General features: G+C 43.2%; 1 protein-coding gene across 6 annotated transcripts in view; it reads left to right on the plus strand.

Moving 5' to 3' along the window:
• The window catches only part of inpp4b (inositol polyphosphate-4-phosphatase type II B), a 784,892-nt gene that overhangs the window by 550,323 nt on the left and 211,072 nt on the right, over positions 1 to 23,497 (plus strand). For all 6 annotated transcript variants that reach the window (XM_067993821.1, XM_067993786.1, XM_067993776.1 and 3 more), the window contains exons 9-10: positions 7,852 to 7,963; positions 12,118 to 12,187. In XM_067993821.1, the coding sequence (XP_067849922.1) occupies positions 7,852 to 7,963; positions 12,118 to 12,187 (182 nt within the window). The remainder of the gene's footprint in view (positions 1 to 7,851; positions 7,964 to 12,117; positions 12,188 to 23,497) is intronic.

Below are 23,497 nucleotides of genomic sequence, written 5' to 3' on the forward strand. Positions count from 1 at the left end.
ATCTGTTACTGTATACTGAATTATTATGTAACCAAATAGCCTGTACTAGTGAAAACAACCCTCATTATATCTTGAAACTCAAAATTATTCCCTAGCTAGTCTCTTCCATTGAGTACATGATCAGTGACACACTTCATTCCTTCCAAGTGGGATAGGTTCAGTAAAGATACACAGTTGGCTTTGGAAACTGGTCTAATTTTCACACAGTCAATGACAAACTTGGTCAGTTACAAGCACAGACAATATTGAACTGCTTTCTCAAGCACTATGTAAGTAATAATGCTCATTGCTTTCTCTGCACTCAAAACTCATTATTTACTGTGCGCTTGTTGTCAATCAGCCTGACCTAAAGCCTGGTTATAATAACACACACTGGTAGGATTTGCTGTTAGGCTGAAATACAACCTTTGTTCCATGAACCCCTGATCCACCCTGCCTGCATGACCTAAACCAACCCTCTTTACTCCCCTGCGTTCAGTCTGCCTTGTGTGAGATTTCAAAACCTAGCCTTACAATTACAATAGTGCACATGTATAGAATATGCCAGGAATTTTGGGATTTTTCTTGTTTTCACTTGCTGGGGAACAAGACAAGCCAAACGATCTCTCTGCCAACATTCAGTACAGTAATACAAACCCTCTATTGTGTCAGCCTAGGCTCAGCGGTAGCACTCTCTCATCTGAGTCAAAAGGTCATGGGTTCAAGCCCAACTCCAGAGATTTGAGCACATAATCCAGATTGACACTTCAGTGCAGTACTAAGGGAGTGCTGGACTCTAGAGGTGCCATCTCTTGGATGACACATGAAACTGAGCCTCCCTCTGCCCTCTCAGATGGATGTAAAAGATCCAATGGCATGAGGAAGAGCAGATCTCCTGGTGTCTGTCCAACATTTATCCCTCAACCATCACTTAGAAAACTGTTTAATTGTTCATTTGTCTCATTTCTGTTTGTGGGCCCTTGCTGTGCACAAATTGGCTGCAGCATTTCCCTACATTACAACGGTGACTGCACTTCAAAAGTCCTTCATTGGCTGTGAAGCTCTTTGGCATGTCTTAAAGTCATGAAATATGCTATATAAATGAAAGTTATTGTTGTTCTTCATGAAAATAATGGACTCCATGGCTTTAACACAGGGCTTTCAGCATCACCGAATTCAGGAAAAAAACCCTCTCCACAACATTCTTTTTGCTTTCACTTTTAACAGTAATACTAATCAGTTTTTAAAATCTGATACAAATTATTTTCAAATAAAAGATATAAATGAGCCTCTGACTATTTTGGAGTCTCTCATATCCTCCTCCTTATCCTCTGTTTATACTCAGGATGTGTCTTTCTTAATCTCTGCCTGTGTAACCTGAATTCCCTCTGTGTCCATTCACGTGCCCATTTTAGCTGCTGCTCTGGACCAGAACCTATTACTTCAATCTTCTTTTCTGTCTTGGCCCCTCTAAGGCCCTTATCTCCTGTCTGCTCCTCTTCCTGTATTCCAGTTATGCCACCTTTCATTTCTCCAATCGGATACTTGCCCGCCTCCCTCCAATTCCTACAACAATCCATCACTATTCCTCTGTCTTCCTACTGTCCTGCCGCTGTGCCAGGCTCGATCTGCTTTGGATAAGTGCACAAATATCCTCTGTGCTTTCCTGGGTATTCGAGGTAGGGCCCATTGAGGCTGCCTCTTTATGAGCAGCAACCCAACTGCCCAATCTTCCTCTCTCGACGACCTTCCTACTCAGTGCGACGGCGAGGGCTAATCCCGCTAACCTCCTTTCTGTCTTGTTTACCCCACCAACCACTGCCCCCTCCTGAGATGCCTGATGCTGCTAGTAGGTTAACAATCACCGTCTCTCTCTGCATTTCCTTCCAGAATGCCTATTCACTCATTTAAAAAAAGGTCCTTACCATCCGTGACCTTATTGTGGACAATTAATTGACATCATGCTTTTGACTGAAACTTGCTTATTACTGAAGACTCCTCGCCTGGTTATGCTTTCCACCACCTACCCTGCACAAACTGCTGCAATCTTGGTGTGGCCCCTAACACCAAATCACACCATTTCTCTCTTCCCTTACTCCTCTGGCACCTACTCCTCCTTCGAGCACCTCACCTTGTTCTCCCCCCTCACCTCTCCTTTATAATCCTCATTTTCTACCGGTCCCCAGACCCCATACTCAGTTTCTCCCTTAAATTTCCTTTATCCTTTCCTCCCTTGGCCTCTGCACCTCATCCTCAATCTGCATCTCAACTCACCTTGCCCTCTCTCCTCTAATTTCACTGCCCTCCCCAAACCTCTTCCTCCATATAAACTCTCCTACTCATTTTCACAGCCAATCCCTTGAACTTGCCATGTCCTGAGGCCTCTCTAGTCCCAGACACTCAATCACAGAGAGACAAGGCCATCTCCAAACATTTCCTCGTCTCCCTCACCACCGACATTACCCTACCCCCTTTTAACCCCAATGCCTTCTGTGTCTGCCCCTGGGGAAAGAAACTCTACCCCAAGACATTTACAATTGGTTTAGCCATCCATCATCAGATCTGGCTGGACCACATCAGCTGCCTAGGCCCCATGTTCTTGAATTCCCTTCCTAAACCCCTCTGTCTCATCACCTCCCGATCCTCCTTTAAGACCATCCTCAGAACCAACCTTGTAACAAAGCTTTTAACCGCCCCCCCCCCACCCCCAATATCTCCTCCTTCAGCTTGGTGTCCATTTTTTCCTTATGCCTTTGCAAAGCATCTTAGGGTATTTTTCTATGTTAAAGGCACTATATAAAAACAAGTTGTTGTGCTACTTTCTTTAACTGTTCTTTTTCCTGAAATAACTACTACTTTTATTTTGCTGCATTGAACAGCATATGCCACCTGTCAGCCACTCTTGCCTGAGTTCCCCCCTTGAAGGTACTGACACATGTTGGGGTATGGTTCCAATGGGTCAGCCACTCTTTGGTACATCCTCAACCAGTCATTCTTTATGCATATGAACAATGACAGACAGGAAAAGACCATCCAGGAAAGGTCCATCCAGCCTGTCCCACACAATCGGGATACCTTGTGTATCACGATATATACACTCCCCACCCCACGCCATGTGATCTCCTGGGATAGCTGAAAAAACAGACAAAAACCCTGGCCAATTTGGGGGGATAAAAAACTGGGAAATTCCTCTCTGACCCCTTTGGCGATCAAAACTAGTCCAGGAGATCACTCTGGCCCTGAATTCTATGCATTACATTACCTACCTTTTGTAAGAGGTAATCTGCGCCCCAACCAGAAACAGGTACAGCTCTCGTTTGAAGGAATTCAGCGAATCGGCATCTACTGCATGAGCCGGCAGCCTGTTCCAGAGGTCCACTATTCTTTGGGAAAAGAACCACCTCTTAACATCTAACCTAGACCTGATCTTGTACAACTTAGGGGGGTCACAATTTAAACATATTGGAACAAACTGTCAATTGGAACAAACTGTCAATTGGAACACAATCTATTCTTTTCTTCATCTTATAAACCTCAATCAGATCACCCCTAAGTCTAAGCTTCTCTAAAGTGTCGAGTCCCAGCTGTCCTAGACAGTAAGTGCCGGTGTGTTATTTAATCTTGGGTGAGGGCATCAGGGGGAGAGCTCATTGTTCTCACCCAATGTCCACACATGTACATTTTAGAAATTAAGAATAGCAAGTCTGGCTGTTTTTTCCCCTTCCAGGGATATTGTGGCCAATTGCCACCCCTCCTACCCCTGCCTAAATTGAGATCAGCTAAATCAGCGTAGACCTATGGCCTTTATGGTCTGTATGGCTCAGCTACTCAATGCCTTTACAAATTAAATATTAAGGAAGCCATCCCTTTTTAAAAAAAAAAATAGGAGATTGAGGGAACTTAGCAAACAATACAATTAAATCATTAGAAAATTGATCCATTTCAGAGTGGTGACCAACTCTCCTAACTTGTATGTTTCACATTGCAGTGATCCTGTATCATTTATCAGTGAGCCTGCATTTGTTTTACAGAATAGTACAGGAAAATAACATACCTGTATACATTATAATCATCTATTTAGCAGGGTCCTTGGTTTTTGTTGACATTTTTTATTCTCTGAGTTTTTATAATATGTTTATAGTAACTGTTCTGGTATGTTCTTTGCCTTTTACAGTGAGGTTCTATTTTTATTTTGGAAAGTGAAAATGAGTAAATCCTTGTTTCATTTTACAGTTGTAATCTGCCTATATAAGAAAGACATCCCAAGTGAACACAGGCCAATTAACTACTTTACGAAATGCAGTCACTATTGTTTTGTAGGCAAATACAGCAGCAAATTTATGCACAAGGTCCCTCAAACAGCAGTGCGATGAACGACCAGTTAACCTGTTTTGGTGGAGTTGCTTGAGAGATAAATGTTGGGTAGAACACCAAGCGAACTCCCTACTCTTCTTTAAAAAATTGCCAAGGGATCTCTTATGTCTACCTGAAAAGATAGAGGAATCCCGGTTTAACATCTCATCTGAAGAATGATGCTGCTAATTCTTACTACTGCACTGAGGTGTCCACCTACATTATGTGTCCAAGTCCAGGAGTGGGACTTAAACCCACAACTTTCTGATTCAGGCGAGAGTGTTACCAATGAGACAAGATAATACTTGCTGTACTTCAAATTTAATTTGATGTGTGAAATGTTTTGAGACTTTTTGATATAAGAAGGAACAATATATATTGGGTTAAATTAGAATGAAGAAACGTGAATATGGGAAATCTGAAATAAAAACCAAGAAGCACATTTGAGTGTTTCCAGCAAACTCAAACAATCTATCTTTCTCTTTCAGAGGTTGATTGACCTGTTGTGCATTTGCACCATGTTCCTTTTCCTGTTCATTTCTGCATTGCTCTTTTTTAGGGAGACACATTCAGATTGTTTTTGGTTAAAGAACATCATCTAGCTACATCCTGTCAAAATTAAACAGAAAAGCACAACCAAAGCTTTTCATACTGAGCCTAAGTGTTATTTGTTGTATTATTAATGTTATGAATAATCAGAGGATAATATTAGGAGTATTCAGAACATTTCATTAATCTTTTAATCTGTTCACAACCACTTTGTAACATTTCTAAGATGCCTCTTCTCTCTGCTTTCTTTCTGCCTTCTTTACAGCACAGTACATCAGCTAACCTTCTCATTTTCTCTCTTTGATTTCCTTTTTTATTTCTGTTGTTTTTATAATATGGTTACAGCAAATGTTCCAGTGAATTTCCTTCTGGAGTAAGGGATGGAGAGATGATTAAAGCACTGATCACGATCATCATATCACATTAATTATAAACTTTAATAGAGGAGAGATGTTTCAAATTATTTCTTAGAATGTTGTGAACCATGGATTTATTATCATATTCATGCTGTACAGCCTTTGATCAGATAATTTTCTGGGCTTTTACTGCAAATTTATGTTGGTTTAATTGGCTGGTCAAGTCTCTTGTTTGCACAAACATGGCTACTAATCCTGCTTATTATAGTTCTGTTAATAGTACAAGCGTGGCTGGTAAACGGAGTATGATGATGAGAAAGCTTCACTCACTGTACTGAAAAAATATAATCTACACTTTGTCTTGTTTTCATAGAATCATAGGAGATGAATTTCCACATGGCATCCCTCACTGCGCCACTGTTACTTCAGCAAAATCCCACAATCCCATCACAAAGTCGTCTACTTCCTACTTTGTAATATTGCCAGTCACCGTACCTGCCTCAGCTCATCTGCTGCTGAAACCCTCAACCATGCTTTTGTTACCTTCAGACGTGACTCTTCCAATGCTTGCTTGGCCTAACCCTAACCCTAACCCTAACCCATACTCGACCTCCATAAACTTCATCTCATCTAAAACTCAGCTGCCAGTATCCTATCTCGTACCAATTTTTGCTTGCCAATCACCCCTATCCTGGCTGACCTACATTGGTTCTTGGTATCCCAACACCTCAAATTTATAATTCTCATCTTTCTGTTTAAATCCTTTCATGGCCTTACTCTTCCTTATCTCTGTAACCTCCTCCAATGCAACAACCCCTCCCCCAAACTCTCCATTTCTCTGATTTCGGCCTCTTGTGCATCCCCCCTCCCTTCGCCACACTATTGGCAGCTGTGCCTCCAACCGCTTAGGCCCAGTGTTCTGTAATTTCCTTCCAAACCCCTTCTGTCTCTTCACAACCTATCCTCCTTAGAACCCACCTCTTTGACATAGTTTTTGGTCACCCCGTCTTATTATCTCCTTCAGCTGTGTTCATTTTTCCTTATGTCTCTGCAGAGCATCTTGGGATATTTTTCTATGTTAAAGGCACTATATAAAAGCAAGTTGTTGTGGTACTGCCTTTCACTGTTCTTTTTCTTAAAATAACTTCTTTTTATTTCTCTGCATTGAACTGCATTTGCTACCTGTCCGACCATTCCGCTAACTTGCCTGTCTTCCTGCAGTCTCCTGCATCCTTCCTCACAGTTTGCCTTACCTCCTAATTTGGTATCATAAGCAAATTACTATTCTTGAGCCTTAGTCCAATCATTTATATAAAAGGAAAACAAAAGAGGCCACACACTACCTATGTGTGTGACAATAAAAAATTCAATAAGGCCAATGGTCTATACAGAAGTTAGTGAGATCATGTTCCTCCCTCCCCTCATTTTAACAAGAATAGTTTCTTCCAGGGGAAGGAATAAGTATGAACTAGTTTTTCGTTCTCTTTCAGTCAAGTATATTGAAAACTTAGATTTTTTGATCTTGTGACGTATTTATGGTGCACGAATGCTGAAGATTCCAGTGCTATGGAAATCATCCCATTTATATTTTAGATGGATTCCGTATTACCAGAGAAACTGAAAAATAACTGTGCCTCCTTTTCTTTTAACGTTATGAGCACAAGAATTTGTTTGGTTGCTATGTGCAACGGCATTGTAAATAAGCTTGTGAAGATTTCCACTTTGTTCTTTTTAGCAAAATATTGAAACAATGTAAAAGAACAAGTTTAAGTTTAGCTAGAAATACGGGACAGGGAAAATCTTCATGGATGGATTTATAATGCTGCTACACATAGCAACGAGAGGAATTCTTACTACATGGTTCACAACCTAGTTTCTGCCCCAGTTGCTGCAGTCGGTCCGTACAGGCCAGTGAAGAAAACAACCACATAGTTGTCCTGTATACATCAGCTGAGCTGCTCTGTCCACCAGCAGCCAGAAAAGATTGCAGCCTAGATGGGTCTCCAGATCCTTTGGAGGTCAGTCACAGTTCATTGTTTACTGTGTTACTGCATGACGCCAGGGTACTGCATTAAGTCTGTGCCTACGTAGAAAATCTTATCCTTGAATTGATATATGGTGAAGAATTTAGAAATCTAGGCACTTTGAATGAATTAACATCTACGTTGATATTTAATTCTGATACAATAAAGACGAGGTATCCTGACTGTTTTTACAATAGAGAGTTGAGCAGACCATATTCTCACATAAATGCTTCTGTGACTAGTAGGGGTGGATCGACAATGTTGAAATAACAGTTTCCTCACTGTATGCTGCATTTTTATCGTCTGTTGGATATTTGAGTTTTTTGTATGTGCACTGATCTTACCACTCAGTATTGGGCAATAAGATTGACATGTTGTCCATTTATAAATAGATACAACGAGACCATCTTAAAATAAAACCGAAATCAAGTCCTGCAGCCAAAGTATGCTTGAGTGCAAGCAATACTTTGAAAGGAATAATATTTTAAAAATCTTACATGGTATGTCCATTTGAGAACATGCAATTACCAGCGAAATCCTGTTGAGAATTCCTTTTGCCTTGAGTCAGGAGGTATTCATTTATGTTTCAGCCCTCTAGATGGTTCAAGCAAAGTGGGGACCATAGTGGTCAGCAACCTTAAAATGGGAGAGAATGAGAATGAAGAAACAGACCAAACTCCTGCTGAAGCATTGAGGCAAAAGGTAAAAAAAAACCTGCTGTGTAAATATACATTTAGTGTTTCTATTTTTAATGTTTATTTAAATGCAGCCTAGAATTAGCGTTTCGTTAAATAAGTTGTTCACCACAAGGTCATGTTCACCTAACAGGATCGACAATGGCAATACTAAACACAATGTAAAAATTAAAATGGAATTTAACAGTTTACAGAATGAAAACGTACTATAATATTTTAGCTTATTTTCTTGTGATTTAAGTCTCATCGATGTTGAGAAAATATTGCCTATTTACAATAGCAGAGCAAATATCTCTATCTATAATATACATGAAATGTCTTGCACATGCATGCAACTCCTTTCAAGTAACACTTCCTGTAACATTTTCCTATCACACTTTTTCCAACATGCTTTTTCCATCACAGCATTTCCATCACGCCTATCCATCATGATTAAACTTAGCTATTTGTAATAAATTGGATAGCCAAGTGGTGAAGAATAGAATACTAGAGTCTGGTCTTCAGTTGCTTCCAAGCCTTTGTTCACAGAGATCCACATTAGCCATTGTGCACCTCCTAGATAAGCGCTCACATAAATCGATACAAGAGTCCCTAATTGATATGCACCACCCGAATACAATTAACATTAATTGATATAAATCATATGGATACAATTAACACCCATTCACTTAATTTATTGCCCCCTCCAAGATTTGTCTCCAATGTTGCTCACTTACCCCTGAGACTTCTCATCTGTCTCTCCAACTAGGTGGTACTGAGATACTGTTCTCCACAGTGTCACCAACCTTGTGGGTACTAAAACTGGGTCAGAGACTGATGCTATCCGCCACTATTATCTCCCCTTCTGTGACCTGATTCCCTCTTTTGACCTAGACAGATGTTAAGCCCCTGCTATTGCCCTCCCATCTCCATCTTGGGACTCCTCTCTCACTCCATCCACACCACAGGACTTCCCCCAGTGCTGCCATATCCAAACACCCCTCGTCCACTTCTACCAGGTCCTCAAGAAAGCACCCACTTCCCAATGCTCTCAAACACTACAATCATCCCTTCCGAGTACTCCCACATCCTGGAACCCCCTTCCTGATTCTCCCAGATCCTTGTACCCCAGTACCCCATAACTTCCAGTCACAAACCCCAGGACCACCTTCCCAATATTACCAATCCATAATTCCTGCCAAATCCTCATCACTGCTACCTGCAGTTCCTACAGCCTACCTGCTCCCTGCTACCGACCAGTAACCTGGAACATCTTTCTTGCCATCTTCCTCTGTATCAAAACAATTTCCTGTAACTTTTTGTTGATGAACCAATTGGACCATTCAAATGCTTTTTCAAAAAAAATTGTCCGCCATTTATTCGTCACTAACTTGAATGTCCAAACTGAAGTGTTAAACAAAATGTTTTTTAAATTAGAAAATTAAATATTTCACAATAACATGATTAAATTTACCTATTGAATTTTCTTTTAACGTCTTGATTAAGCATTTTACTTCAAGGCCTCAGCCTCTCTGAAAAGCTTGGGCTTTGGCTTGATAGTTTTGTCTCACAGCAGTTGTCCTATGCTTTCAGTCATCTTTGTGCATTCTGAGCATGTGAAAATTGCTGAGATTCCTAGCATGCAATTTGTTCATCAAAAGGAGTTCAAGGATAGAATCTCAGTATCTTTGCTTTTTCCAAAAGACTTTGAAGGAGGCTAAAGATTGAATTCTCAAAACTTTCATTTCATATAAGTGAGCAAATATAAATGTATTAACATTTGTGCTTTTCTATTGTAAATTCCTTACAAATAGCATTTGTGAGAGATAGCTTTTGTGAACAGCAACAGCTGTTTTTTTTTGTTTATGGTTAGAAGAGAGTGGAGATTTTATATAGAGAATCGATTGATGAAAATTTTGTTAAAAATGCTATCTTTTGAGCCATTTAAATGATGAATTTTTGAGCATTTTATGGGGTAATTTTTGGTTATTCATGGAAATTCATGTTTATTAAAGACTATAAATCCAAAGACTATAAATGCACTCATTTTCTGTTTCTATGCTCCTGTCACTAATTAGCAGCCCCTTTGTATTATTGGTATGGTCACTGGTTTTTGATGTTGATAGAACAATGGACAGAATTACAGAATGAGATGCCCAAAATACCATTAAAAATCATAAAATCCCATATACTAAAAAATGGTATTTGACTTAGTGGCCGTAAAACAGTGGCCCTGAACACAAGCTGGTTTCTCCTTTAGAATTACTGTTAGCAATGTTTCATTATAAGATGAAGCTTCACAATATAAGGAGCCTTATGAGTGAATAATGTTTTAGTTATATCCATCAAAATTATTTCACTACCCCAGTTATTCTCCACATTTGATGCTGGCCATGTAGTATGCTGTTGATTCCACAGTGACGTAAAGTTGTGTGCTGGTAGTGAGAATGCCTGTTCTCATACAACAAGCAAACTGTTGGCCCCCTGTGCTCAGAAAAAAGGGAAGAGCCATTGCTCGGAGTATCCTACTACTTATTTTCCTTTTTAAGAATGGGTGAAGCCTATTTTTGATTTTTATGATGAGTGCAAAGTCATGTCAAAACTAAAACTGTGAGTAGACATCATCTCCGAGCAATAGAAAAATCATTTTTTTTGGAATTGCGAAGTTTTTGTGAAAGAGGGCACCCATCCCTGTCGAGACAGACACTTGATAATCAGGCAACAATTTAATTCTTTTGTGTTTCATAAAAATTACTGACGACAGAGAGTCTATCCAGTGACTAACTGAACCATACTGACTATGAAAGTGCCAGATTTGGCTCTGTGCTGTGCTGAATTAGTTGATCTCAACCAGGCTGCAGTGGGATCTCTACAGTTGACCTCAGTTTAGGGAGGGGACAATTAAGTAGGGTTTATGTTCCTAATTGCTATTCAGAGACTCTTATTAGAAGTCTGCATGTGTGAACACTGAGTAAAGACAAGATTTGGCTTGGTTGTAAAGCCCCATGCATTGGAGTCGCCTGGCAACATTCATTGCCAAAGCTTATTACCCAGTTGATGAGGGGGAATGAAATTTCAATTCACGCTATACTCAAATCCAGCCTATTTGGTCAGGTTTTGACGATGACAATTTTTGTCTGTACATGTGGGGGGAAATGAACCTCTTTGGTGTGGTTAGAAAGTAACCTGGGATTTTCATTTTCTAGAAACAAAGCTGATGGATTCAGTTACCACATTTTCACTTTCCAGAAGTTGAATGTGGTGAGGTACTTATCTTGTCAGTTGTTCTGACAATTGTTGAGAAGATAATGTTTCTGAAAAGTATTCACCAACACAATAGTGTTGTATCAGTACAGCTGAGGAAGGATTAATTATAAGTACCAGGAACTTATATCGTAGTGGTTTGTAGTGGACTTGCGAACGTGCCTGGAAGATTACATTTTAAAATTATATATCTACAGAAAGCATACAAATACAAGCTGACGTACTTCGTCACATGATAAAAAAAATACGTCCAATTCAAGAGACATTTGAAAGCAGAAGCCTTAAATATCGAATGTTTGCTAGATATTTCAAGTAGAACTATGAAATGTAACTATAATTTCTTCAACAGAAAGTGATTTATTTTTAATAAGTCAAGTTGGGGATAGGCAAAAATGTTGGAAAAAACATTGTGCCAATACCTCACCAATTCTCTTCACATTGGTTGACAAACCATTTTTAATTATCTGGTATATTGACTTCAATGACATTTAATACAATTTTAATGCTGAATCTGATTAAAGGAAATATAAATATTTATTTTATAAATTGCTTTTTATCAAATAAATTAAGAAGTTTGATGCCTTTGCAAAAGTGTATTGTGCACTGAAATTGAGGTCTAGTGGTGTTTGAAAAGAAATTAATTTAAAGATATAAGGCTGCAGATTACTACAGGCCATATTAGTAGCTGAATGCCAAGTGCATCCATATGACATTCCTCTGTCTGCTATTTTAACACAGGCATTATTCCATTTATATGTGTTAGTACCTGTACTGAAATAGTGAACAGGACAATGTTCTACAGTGCATGAAGCATTCATTCTGTTAATGTCACCAATTGTAATTTCTAGCCAATAATGGGTTGTAATGTTTTGTTTTTGTACCATTTTAGTGAGTTTTATGTAATCTCTTCTTTACCAGTCACCTTTTTGTGGGATGCTGTTGCACAGAACCATTAATGACACTGGAAAATTCTCGCTGCTTGACTCAGGTATGTTTGTTCTTTATTTGGCTGAACTATAATTAACATCAGACACTATGTACTTGCACGAGTCAGATATTGATGCCCTCTGTCATATAAAATTAACACTTTTGCAGGAGTTATGCAAATGTCCTTTTGCCATGAGAAAGGGAAATGTATTTTTTTTTATCCAGGATAAAATCAACTTGGAAAGTTCCTTTTTTTTGTCTTTTCCCCTCACGTGACTTGCATCACTGAAAATGTCACAGAACATTTACATTTAAAACCCAGTGGTTCATCTGTTGCAATTATTAACTTAACATTAGATCTGACTCAGACACATGGGATTAAAAAGTCTCCTCTCTCTGATCGTAGGCACTGACTTAGTGGAGCAGAGGCAACAACTGTTCTCCCAGTATTAATACTCCAATTAGAGACACAAACACACAGAGTTGGGGGGAATATTAGGGGCAATTCTGGGCTTTGGAGCAGGGAGAAATAGGGGACATAACCCATGCCAAAAAGAATTTTGGGAGGGGGAAGATACCCCTAATCTCCCCAGTGGTTGAGACTTTTCTGCCAACCTACTGGAGATGACTCCCTTGCCTTGCTCAGGATCAGACAAGTTAGTTTGCTGAACTTGCTGGCCAGCAGCTGGTTTGTATTTAAGGTATGGTGTTGAAAAAAACACCTCCACCACAAGCCACTGCCCCATAAATTTTCCTCCATAGGCAGAATGGGCACAACAAAACTTAGCTACGCTCTGCCAGTGCGCAAGTAGTTGCCCACAATTTTCCTTGCCCAGGCAAACTCCAGCCAGAGGCTCGGCCCCAGGTTGTGTCATGCGTCTAGAGTGCAGCTGTAGGTCGCTGGGCACTGAGATCAGGACCTTCTGCCTGTTGAGGGAAATCAGCACCAGAAAGCCTCAAATGCCTCAATTATCCGAGGGGGAGATTAAATAAAAATTTCAAATTTACCTTCCTGTTTTCAGCCTGCTGCTGGGACTCCCACTAACTCGCTGGTCAGTGATGGTCCAGGGGGCAGGTCATAGTGCCACAGGTGCCTCTGTGCTGGGGCGTCTAACAGGTGGAGTCTGTCGAAGATGGGATGTGAGGCTGGATACAGCCCTTTTCCCCTCATTACAGGTGCAGGAAAAGCATCCTCTTTTATCAGATATCAAAACCCAGGATGCATGGAGCTCTGACAGATCTGATGAATTGAAAATTACTACGAAGATAGTCAATCTGAGCCAGATTCTGGTCTGCTATTTAGTGTTGATTGATACAGCCATGGTATGTTAGGAGGTGGTGTTTGAACAGATTCTGATTTTATTGTTTTTGTTAAGAATCACACTACATTAATACAAGGATTTTTTAGGTGGGTTTTCTGACTTCCTGGAGCTTGGCAGCCTGCTTGTTGACATTTGCTTTGCAGTTACAGCAATAGATTTAGATTTCCCACACTACAGGAAGCCATTCCAAAGCTGATGACTCACTTCAGTGGCTGCTTTAGTCCTGTTTGATTTAGTCAATACTTTCTACAAGTCAGCACAGGAATCTCTGACAGGCGTCAGTCTCCTAAATTAACTGATTTTGGATTGCCTGAACTTGATTTGATGGGGTGCAAGTCCACAGGACAAGGTTGTTCCATAATTTGGCACCGATTGGGATATCTCATTCAAAATGACCACAGGGATAGGCATTGCGGGGAATTGCAGCGTCAAATCTTGTGCAGTAGTACTACCCCTCTGGGGATGAGGGTTAAGATACATCGTTGGATAGTTCACAGGGAAGCATAAATTTTACCAGGCTCATATTGTGTTGACCTGGGAGTGCTTGCTGGCACTCATTGCAAAGAAAGAAAAATGTACCATTCCTAAGCACTGGTATTATTCATCTCTAGCATGAAATATTTATCAAGAATTCAAGATTCTGTTGGAGAAGCTTTAAATTCTATATTTAATCAATAATTTATTCATGTTGTCAAGGCCTGGTGGTCTCCTTAATAAAGTTGCCAAACTGTCAACCATGAAGGTGGAAGTCATGTGACAGCAATTCAGTCCCTCACTTACCCTTTCTATAAATCTACCAGGATATATTGCAGTATATTACTCCATATAATTTCAGTATAATTGATGGAAATAAGAAAATTCAGTTCAATTTTTTGATACATCCACATGCTGTAGTAAAATTAGAGATGTGAAGTTTGTTCGAGATTCCCATACACTTCTCAACAGATGATTGCATTCTTGAGAGTTGTAAATTAATCTCATGATTGACATATGGAAATATTAATTTATCTCCCCTTGATGGTATTTCATTGTCAAGCAGTGATTAATTTGACTTGAGTATTCCTGGTAAAGGAAAGTAAAGACATGATGAATGTTAGAAACATTCACAATGGTAATTGGACATCTTACCCATTAGGGGGAGGGATCCTGGGTGGGTTAGGGTTAGTTTTGGTGTCAGTTTTGGTGGCCCATTACTCTTAAAAGGTAGATGTAGTGCTCATTGTGGAGCTCAACTGGAGGCTGCTTGTGTACTGAAAGTCTGACTGAAAGAGCGCCAATATTCTCCAATAATGCCCTAGAGGCTTTAGTGGAGGAAGTAAGGAGAAGGAAAAATATCCTATTTCCATCACGAGAGAAAGGGTGCCCCAGCACACTGTCAGAGAAGGATGGTCCGAAGTGACAGAGCGTGTCAATGCTAGAGATTTAGCCCCTTGGATTTGGAGGCAGTGCAGAAAGAAGTTCAGTGACCTGACCCAGGCTGCTAAGGTAAGACTTCCATTCACCGTTTTGTTGTCGTTGTCAGAACAGCCAAGCACCTTTTTTTTTAACAGCATCAATGAAATTGTTGACCCTCTTCGCTTCATAATTTCCTCTCATCCAATCGTTGCAACACCCTTCAGTGGCCCTTCTCCTGCTGCCATGTCCAAACTCTGCCACTGCTCTCACAATTAATGTCCTCTCTTGCACACACCTAATACTTCTTCAAAACACCATACAAATTATTCTACCCTCACACACACATGTTCAGAGCTCTTCAGCATGCCACTCACTAGCACGCTCCATTTCCACTTGTAGAACAAAGTAGCACAGAATGAAGGGAGGAGGGACTCCTTCACTTCACATGCTGTCACCTGCTGAAGAGGCTGCCATGGATATCCTGGGCAGAGGGAGAGCTAATGCAGAAGGCGAGGCAGGAGGAAGCAAGCCACTGAGTGTCTGGCCCTATAATCATCCATTTCTCACCACTTAACTATCCCCCTCACTCAATCAACATCACAGCCTGGTTCTTCATTGAGCAACCACTGTTTTGCAATGATATACTATTTCCTTTAGCTACTAACCATTTTCTCCATTAACCTCTTTCCAGGTCCTGATGCAAGTCCCAGGCCCGTTGGCAGTTGAGGAGGAGGAGGAGGAAGAATTTGCAGTTGATGATTCACCATCACTCTTATGCTTGCAAGCACCAGCTCAGAAATTGGCACCTCTCAACCTTTAGATAGTGACTTAAAAGGGTCAGCATTGGGTGATGTACCAAGCACAAGGGTGCAGGATCAAGGGTAGGAGGAGAGGACAGCTCAGGACACAGCTCACCGGAGGCCGAGCTCACATCCTAGCTCTACTGTACAGGGCAGAGATGATTACTTCCAAGGCCCAGCTTTCAGAAGACAAGTATTAGCTGAGTACCAGGAATTGTCAGGTGCTGTGGACTGCCTGTCAGGGGGCTACATAATGTGGAGAGTATGGAGGAGTCCATTTCCAACTTGTGTGTGACACATGTGGCATTGAGTTACTGCCATCTACCATTAGACCATATGGTGACCTCTATGCATACTGCAGTTGGGCCCACTAACCAGGAGTCTCTGGCAGCATTGATAGCATCTCACAAGCGTGCACATACTGAGGTCATGCAGGGTCTGAGTGCCACCATTTCCTGTAGCTTACTAAGCTTGAAGGAAAGCATTGATAGGAGCTTCCAAGACATCAAAGCACTTTGACAGTCTGCTGTTCCACAGATTAGTGGGAGTGCTGAGGAGCTGTCCCATGCAAGCAGCAGTGGCACCATGGGAAAGGTGCATGCTGTCCTCTCTCAGGATTACAACGTGCCTACTTTCTCGTCCTATGCCAGTCCAGGTGCAGCTGAGCCTTCTCGGGCTCAAATTCCTCAGGGTTGCTGGCCACATCTCAAGTTCCCTCATTGGAGGCCCAGCAGCCTTAAACATCCCAAGTTGAAGCTACTCAAGGAGCACCTTGTAGAACCACTAGAGTAGGTAGAAGAGCACATAAGACAGGCACTGGTAGGTTGCACCAGGGTGAATAGTAGTTCGTGGCAGTGTAAAGATCAGTGTAAATTACGTTATTTTTCAAAATTCTTGTGCAGAGTTTGTTTGATGAGAACTGGATGACTACTTAATGTGTTTTGTCTGAAAACCCCTTGCTTGTATTTGGGTTGACTGCAGTCCTAAGAATGGTGAAAGGACAAGGACTGATGTAGGGAGGGATTGTTGGTGCAGGGGAATCGTAAGTTTTCAGCCAAAGCACTCCTGGATGAGCTCTTGCAGCTGGCAGAATAAGCAGGCCGTGCTCTTTTTCAACATCCTCAGTGTCTTTCTGACACGCATTCCCCTCCACCTCCATTTCGTCCTCCAACTAGCTTGATGAGTTGGCCCCTGTAGATGGCAAAGTTGTGCAGCATGTAGCACAGACTCTTAGGGGATTATACTGCAGGACTCCTCCAGATTTATCAGGCAGTGGAAGCATTGTTTCAGGAGGCCTGTCGTCGAGTTGAGAAATGGCATTGATTGTACCTCATCTGTGCTTGGGTTCCTGAGAGGTGTCATTAGCCAGGTTTGGAGAGGATAGTCGTTCCCCCCCCCCCCCCAAGCAACCAGCCTCTGACCCAATTCTTGGAATCAAAGAGAAGGAGATTGAGGACTGCCACAGGATGAAGGTATCATGGCAGCTACCAGATGACCTAGCACAGACCCACATGATGTGCTGCATGTTGTCAAACACCAGCTGGACGTTTAGTGAGTGGAATCCCTTCCTGTTCATGTAGACTCCAGGCTCTTGTACTGGAGGCTATGTGTGTGTAGTCGATGATGTCTTGCAACTGGGGGAAGCCTGCAATCTTGGCAAAACCTAGAGACTGGTCTTCCCGCTTCGTGGTGTCTATGGGGAAGGATGTGAAGTCATTGGCTTTGGCAAAGAGCATATCCATCACATGTGAATACAGACCTGCACAGATGATTGGCTGATGTTGCAGATGCCACCTGCTGCAGCCTGGAATGATCCTGAGGCATAAAAGTTCGGAGCCGCATTGACTTTGTCAGCCTCAAGCAAGGATGGATATGACCTTGTGCTGGGCTGCAGTTGGTGCTGCAGCAGGTAATAGAGCTCTGTGACAACCTCCCTGGTAAAGCGGAACCTCCTCACCATCTGCTCCTCCGTGAACTGCAGGTAAGAAGTTCTGGGCCTGTATGCTTATGCAGGAAAAGGCCTGCTGTGAGCTACCCTCCTTCTGTCTCTTCTCTCTGCAGTTGCAGGTCCCTGGAGTCTAGCCTGCTCCTCCTCCTCCTCTAGCCATAATGGCAGTGCAAGCATCAAACCCATTGAAACCAATCAGACATTTGCCAGAAGTCTCTGGTCAAAACCCTTCTGCTGACTCACCAAATTACTTTCACAAATGGTTACTGCCAGCTCCAGCAGTTAAATGTCCCAAAGAGCTCAAAAGCAGCACACTAGAAATCCAAATAAATTAACCAGTGATTTACCCACGAGCAGCTGATGACCCCTTTAAATATTGCGAGAAATGACAACCTTCAGACTGTTCACACCCATGGTGGGTCATTTTAATCCCCCATGATCGGGGAGAGGGGGTTAAATCACTAAATACGTGAAACCTGACCCCAACCAGCCATGAAGGTGCCTACGTCCAGTTTTACTGCAGTGGGTTTGGGTTGGCGAAGTAACGCACCCTGGAATGGGGGGGGGGGGGGGGGGTCATCATTATAATATGTTAATTAGTCTGTGTTCCTCAGATTTTGGGGGTCGTGTCTATTGCCACCACTGTGGTGGAAGTAACATAATCTGTTATTATCACTGACAGGATGTGGGAGGACAATACTCACCCAACCCTTTGTCTGGAATGTGTTATTTGACCCAGTCTGCTGCAGAGTAATTCAAGTTCTCTGGAATGTGTAATTTGATCCTGTTATTGTCAGGCAGGCTACAGAGTTCAGACAAGGCAATGATTTCAGAGAACAGACAGCGCTAACACTGCCGAATTCAGAGAGGCACAGCACTGACACCACCGAGTTTAGATAGGAAGGTGTGAGGCCATGGAGGGATTTCAACATGATGTTCAGAATTTTGAAATCAAGGTGTTGGTGGACCGGGAGCCAACGTAGGTCAGTGAGCACAGGGGTGATGGGTGAATGAGACTTGCTGCGAGTTAAGATATGGGCAGCAGAGTTTGGAATGAGCTTAAGTATATCGAGGTTGGAAGATGGAAGGCCAACCAGGAGAGCATTGGAATAGTCAAGACTGGAGGTAACAAAGGCATAGATGAGGCTTTCAGCAGCATTTGGGCTCAGGCAGGGGCTGAGATGGACAATTTTGTAGAGGTGGAAGTAGGTGATCTTTGTGACGGAGAAGATGTGGGGTTGGAAGCTCAGCTCAGGGTCAGGCTTAGGATGCCGAGGTTGCGAACAGTCTGTTTCAGCCTGAGACTGTGGCCAGGGAGGGGGGTTGAATCAGTAGTGGGGGAACGGAATTTGTGGCAGGGACCGAAGACAATGTCTTTGGTCTTCCCAATGTTTAATTGGAGGAATTTGCAGTTCATCCAAGACTGGATGTTGGACAAGCTGTCTGACAATACAGAGACAGTGGAGGGGTTAAGAAAGGTGGTGGTGGTGGTGGTGAGGTAGAGCTGGATGTCATCAGCATACATGTGGAACCTGACATCATATCTTCGGATGATGTCGCCAAGGGGCAGCTTGTAGATGAGAAATAGGATGGAGCCAAGGATAGATCCATGGGGGACTCCAGAGGTAATGCTGCAGGGGTGGGAAGAGAAGCCATTGCAAGGAATCTCTGGCCATAACTGGATAGGTAATAGTGGAACAAAGCAAGGGGATTCCCACTCAGCTGGACAAGGGAAGAGAGGCATTGGAGAAGGATGATAGGTTAACCATGTTTAAAAACTACCAAAATAAAGATGAGGAGGAATAGTGCACCACAGCTACAGTCACAGAGGATGTCACTTTTGACTTTGATTTGGGCCGAAACCTGATCGGAGAGGTTCGAACATGGAGTTCCGGGAAAGATGGCTGACAGGTATGGGGCCAATGGATAGCAGCATTGCCTTCTACTCCACAACTGCAAATAACGCACAGTATCTTTTGGAATACAGGCGATAGTTGTTGGGAATTGCAGGCAACACAAGCTGCACAGTGCCTCCTCTTCACTCCTACAGCTGCTCTGCCAGTTGGGCTGTGTGTATCGATGAATGCTGCTCATCCTCCTTCCATTGTTCCTTTTCTTCTTCATTCAAAAAAAAGAGATCGCAAGATAACTATGGGTGAGCAAGGCCATTTGGCTCACCTTGAATCAAATCCCGCTTTGTGTGAAGAATGATTTATTGATATTCCTACAGCTGAACCCATGTTGTTTTCTCTTATACTAGCGATCTTCCTTGTGGCTTTTCTCTGCACTAGCCACAGCATATCAGTAGCTTCCTTGTGTGTCAGTGACCAGCAATGCACAAGGGAGTCACGGTGTGGTTTGAGCAGCAGGCTGTTCACAACTTCCTCTGACGTAAAGGCCTGGACTTTCTTTATGAAAAACACCCACTTCTGGGTGGTGGTCTGGCAAGTGAAGTGGGGCTGGACACCTCAGCCAAAACTCCGCACTAGAACTGGCCACCGCGATTTCTGCCATGATTTTCCTCCCATGACCCCTCTGTGGCCCTGATCATTCTGCTGGCAGCGCACCCACCCATCAAATGAACAGGTGGGGGGAATTGTTAAATTCAAATACGCGGGCGCTATCTGTTGCCACTACAGAAGTGACAGCAGCTCTTCTATCCTCCTTCTAATGTTTGGCTGTTGACTACATTGATCTCATGGACTGCCACAGGAACATAGGAATTGGAGTAGTCCATTGAACCCCTTGAGCCTATTCTGCCATTCAATTAGATCATGGTTGATCTGTATCTTAACTCCAACTACCCGCCTTGGTTCCGTATCCCTTAATACTCTTGCCTGACAAAATCTATCAACTTCAGTCTTGACATTTTCAATTGACCCTCCCCCCGCCAGCCTCGACAGCTTTTTGGGGCAGAGAGTTCCAGATTTCCACTACAATTTGTGTGAAGAAGTACTTCCTGATATCACCCCTGACGTCCTAACTCTAATTTTAAGGTTATGCCCCTTTGTTCTAGACTCTCCTATCAGAGGAAAGTTTATCTCTACCCTATCAAATCTTTTAATCATCTTAAACACCTCAATCAGATCACCCCTTAATCTTCTATACTCAGGGGAATACAAGCCCAGTCTATGCAACTTGTCCTTTTAATTTAATCCTTTTATCATTCTGGTGAATCTGCACTGCACCCCCTCCAAGGCCAGTATAGTCTTCCTGAGGTGCGGTGCCCAGAACTAAATGCAGTACTCCAGATGAGGTCTAACCAGAGCTCTGTACAGCTGTAACATAACTTCCACCCCTTTGCATTCCAGCGCCCTTGAGATAACGGCCAACATTCCATTAGCCTTTTTAATTTTTATATCTGTCCGCTTGCTTTTAGTGATTTCTATATTTGGACCCCTAAGTGTCTCTGCTCATCCACGGTTCCCAGCTTCTCGTCATTTAGAAAATACACTGATCTATCTTTCTTAGGTCCAAAGTGGATGAGCTCATTTTCCCACATTGAACTACATCCGCCACACTTTTTCCCACTCACTTACTCTATCAATGTCTCTTTACAACTTTCTGCTCCCATCTAACTCAGTGTCATCAGCAAACTTAGATATACAGCTCAAAAGCAAAATACTGCGGATGCTGGAAATCTGAAATAAAAACAGAAAATGCTGGAAATACTTAGCAAGTCAGGCGGCATCTATGGAGAAAGAAACAGAGTTAATGGGCTCGATTTTCGCAACCCCGAGCAGGTGTGTTCGTGGCGGGGGTTCTCTGAAAATCGGGGAGCCCGGCTCCAACCCGTCCACTTCCGGGTTCCCCAGTGACGCGCTGACATGCGCGCGCAGCCCTCATGTGGGACTCCCGCCGGCTTTAAACATAATTAAAGGTAATTATTTAGGTACTTCAGGTCGTTTACAGACCTGATTAATATGATATTTTAGGAGGGGTGGGATTTTCAAGTCAACTGGGACTGTTTCCCATACTGGGGGAAACACTCCCAGTTGAAATGGATGTGTTGCAGCCACCAGCCTGTGGCAGCTGCAAAGGTCCATTTGACAGGTGGTGGGGGGAGACCCTCACTCATTGCAGGAGGCCACTCTGTCACTTTGGACAAAGTTTGGCCTCCACCACCCTCCTCCTAACAATAAAATTCACCAACTTACACACTTACCCTGCTGTCCAGACACATGTACCTACCTTGCGGACCCCCTCAGATATACATCTTCCGGATGGGGGCCGCCGTAGCTGCAGTCATGACCTCCTCGGAGGACGAACAGCATCACCGGCCACGCCGTCCACCTCTGACACATGGAGCTCCACAACACACTGCTGTGACACATCCACCTGCACAGCAGGAGGGAGGGCAATGGCAGAGAGAGATGCGTTGCAGAAGGCACTACCCTCGCCACAGGGTCTACAGACCGAGGCTCAGCTTCCTGGACCTCTCTGAGCAGCAGTGCATATGGAGGCTCAGAGTCACTCGACATGTAGTCGTGGACATCTGCAGCCTCCTTCATGCCGAGCTGCTCCCGGCTGGCCCGAGCACCATCATCTTACCTGTTGCTGTCAAAGTCACTGCCCTCAACAACTTCTCCTTCGCATCCTTCCAGGGTGCCACCGGGGACATCGCCGACCTGTCTCAGTCGTCTGCACAAAAGAGCCCTGCAAATACACCTCACCCACTCTGCAGTGACACAATGAGTGGCATCAGTTGTGGGTCTTCATTGTGATCCTCAGGAAAGGGAATTGTTGCACAAACCAGACAAGATTCGCAAAGACGTGGCAGTAGTGGTGACAATATAATATGTGATGTGAATTGATCAGAAATTAAATATAAGTAAAAACCATGACAAACTCTCAAACACCCTTGTGCATCCCCTTCATGCTCACGACACGTTTGCCTTGCGCTTCCTACTACACGTATGTGATGCATGCCCTGTGGCTGCAGCACAGGTAGTGGCAGGTTGAGTGAGGCTGACCGTGAAAGAGCTGCATGAGAGGGTGAGTATGAGATTGTATGAGGATTGGGTTGAGTGGTAGTGGAGAGATGAATACTGGCGAGGTGAGTAAGTGCAGGTAAGATGAGGATGAGCTTTGAGTGGGTGTGAGGAGTGATGTGATAGAGTAGTGTTGGCAGTACAGAAGAAGATGTGGGGTGGGGGTGGTGATGTGGCAGATGGAGTGTAGGGGAATGGGTAAGTGTACTCACTTTGGCTGACCTTAGGTGATTGAAGCACCTCCTGCACTGTATGCAGGTGGGCGATATGTTGGTGGTGCTGGTGACCTCCTCTGCCACCTTGAGCCAGGCCTTGGTGGCAGAGGCAGGCCACTTCCTCCCACCCGCCGGGGAGAAGATCTCTGTCCTCCCCCTCCTCCTCACCCCATCCAATAAGACCTGGAGTGAGACATCATTAAACCTGGGAGCAACCTCCCCCCTGGGCTGCTCCATGCTGTAATTTTGGTTCCTTTCTGCAGCATCAGTCAGTGGAGGACTGCCCCTTTAAATAGGGCTCCTCCAGCTGACAGCCGATGCTGCGCATGTGCAGTCTGCCTGCTGCGCAGCCTTCGAGCGCGGAAGCAAAGGTAAGTACCTTCGACGAAGCTGCGATTGCATGCGGAGCACCCCAATTTCACTGGGTGCGTTACCCACGTGCCGCCCTCCTAATATCGGGCCCAATGTTTCAGGTCGATGACCTTTCGTCAGAATTGGAAGAAGTTTAAAGATTTAAGTAAGTTCAGAGCCAGGCAAAGGGAGGGTAGGAAAGAACAAAAGGATGGAGGGTAGGAGTGATTAAATGACAAAAGGGATGATGGTGCAAGGCAAGGAAGGTGGTAATGGGACAAGTAAAGAAACAAAAGATGGGTCCAGAAGAGCTGTAAACAGCAACATCAGAACTATTACCAGCACCTGC

The sequence above is a fragment of the Heptranchias perlo genome, chromosome 1 (genome assembly GCF_035084215.1).
Source record: "Heptranchias perlo isolate sHepPer1 chromosome 1, sHepPer1.hap1, whole genome shotgun sequence".
In the NCBI taxonomy this organism is placed as follows: domain Eukaryota; kingdom Metazoa; phylum Chordata; class Chondrichthyes; order Hexanchiformes; family Hexanchidae; genus Heptranchias; species Heptranchias perlo.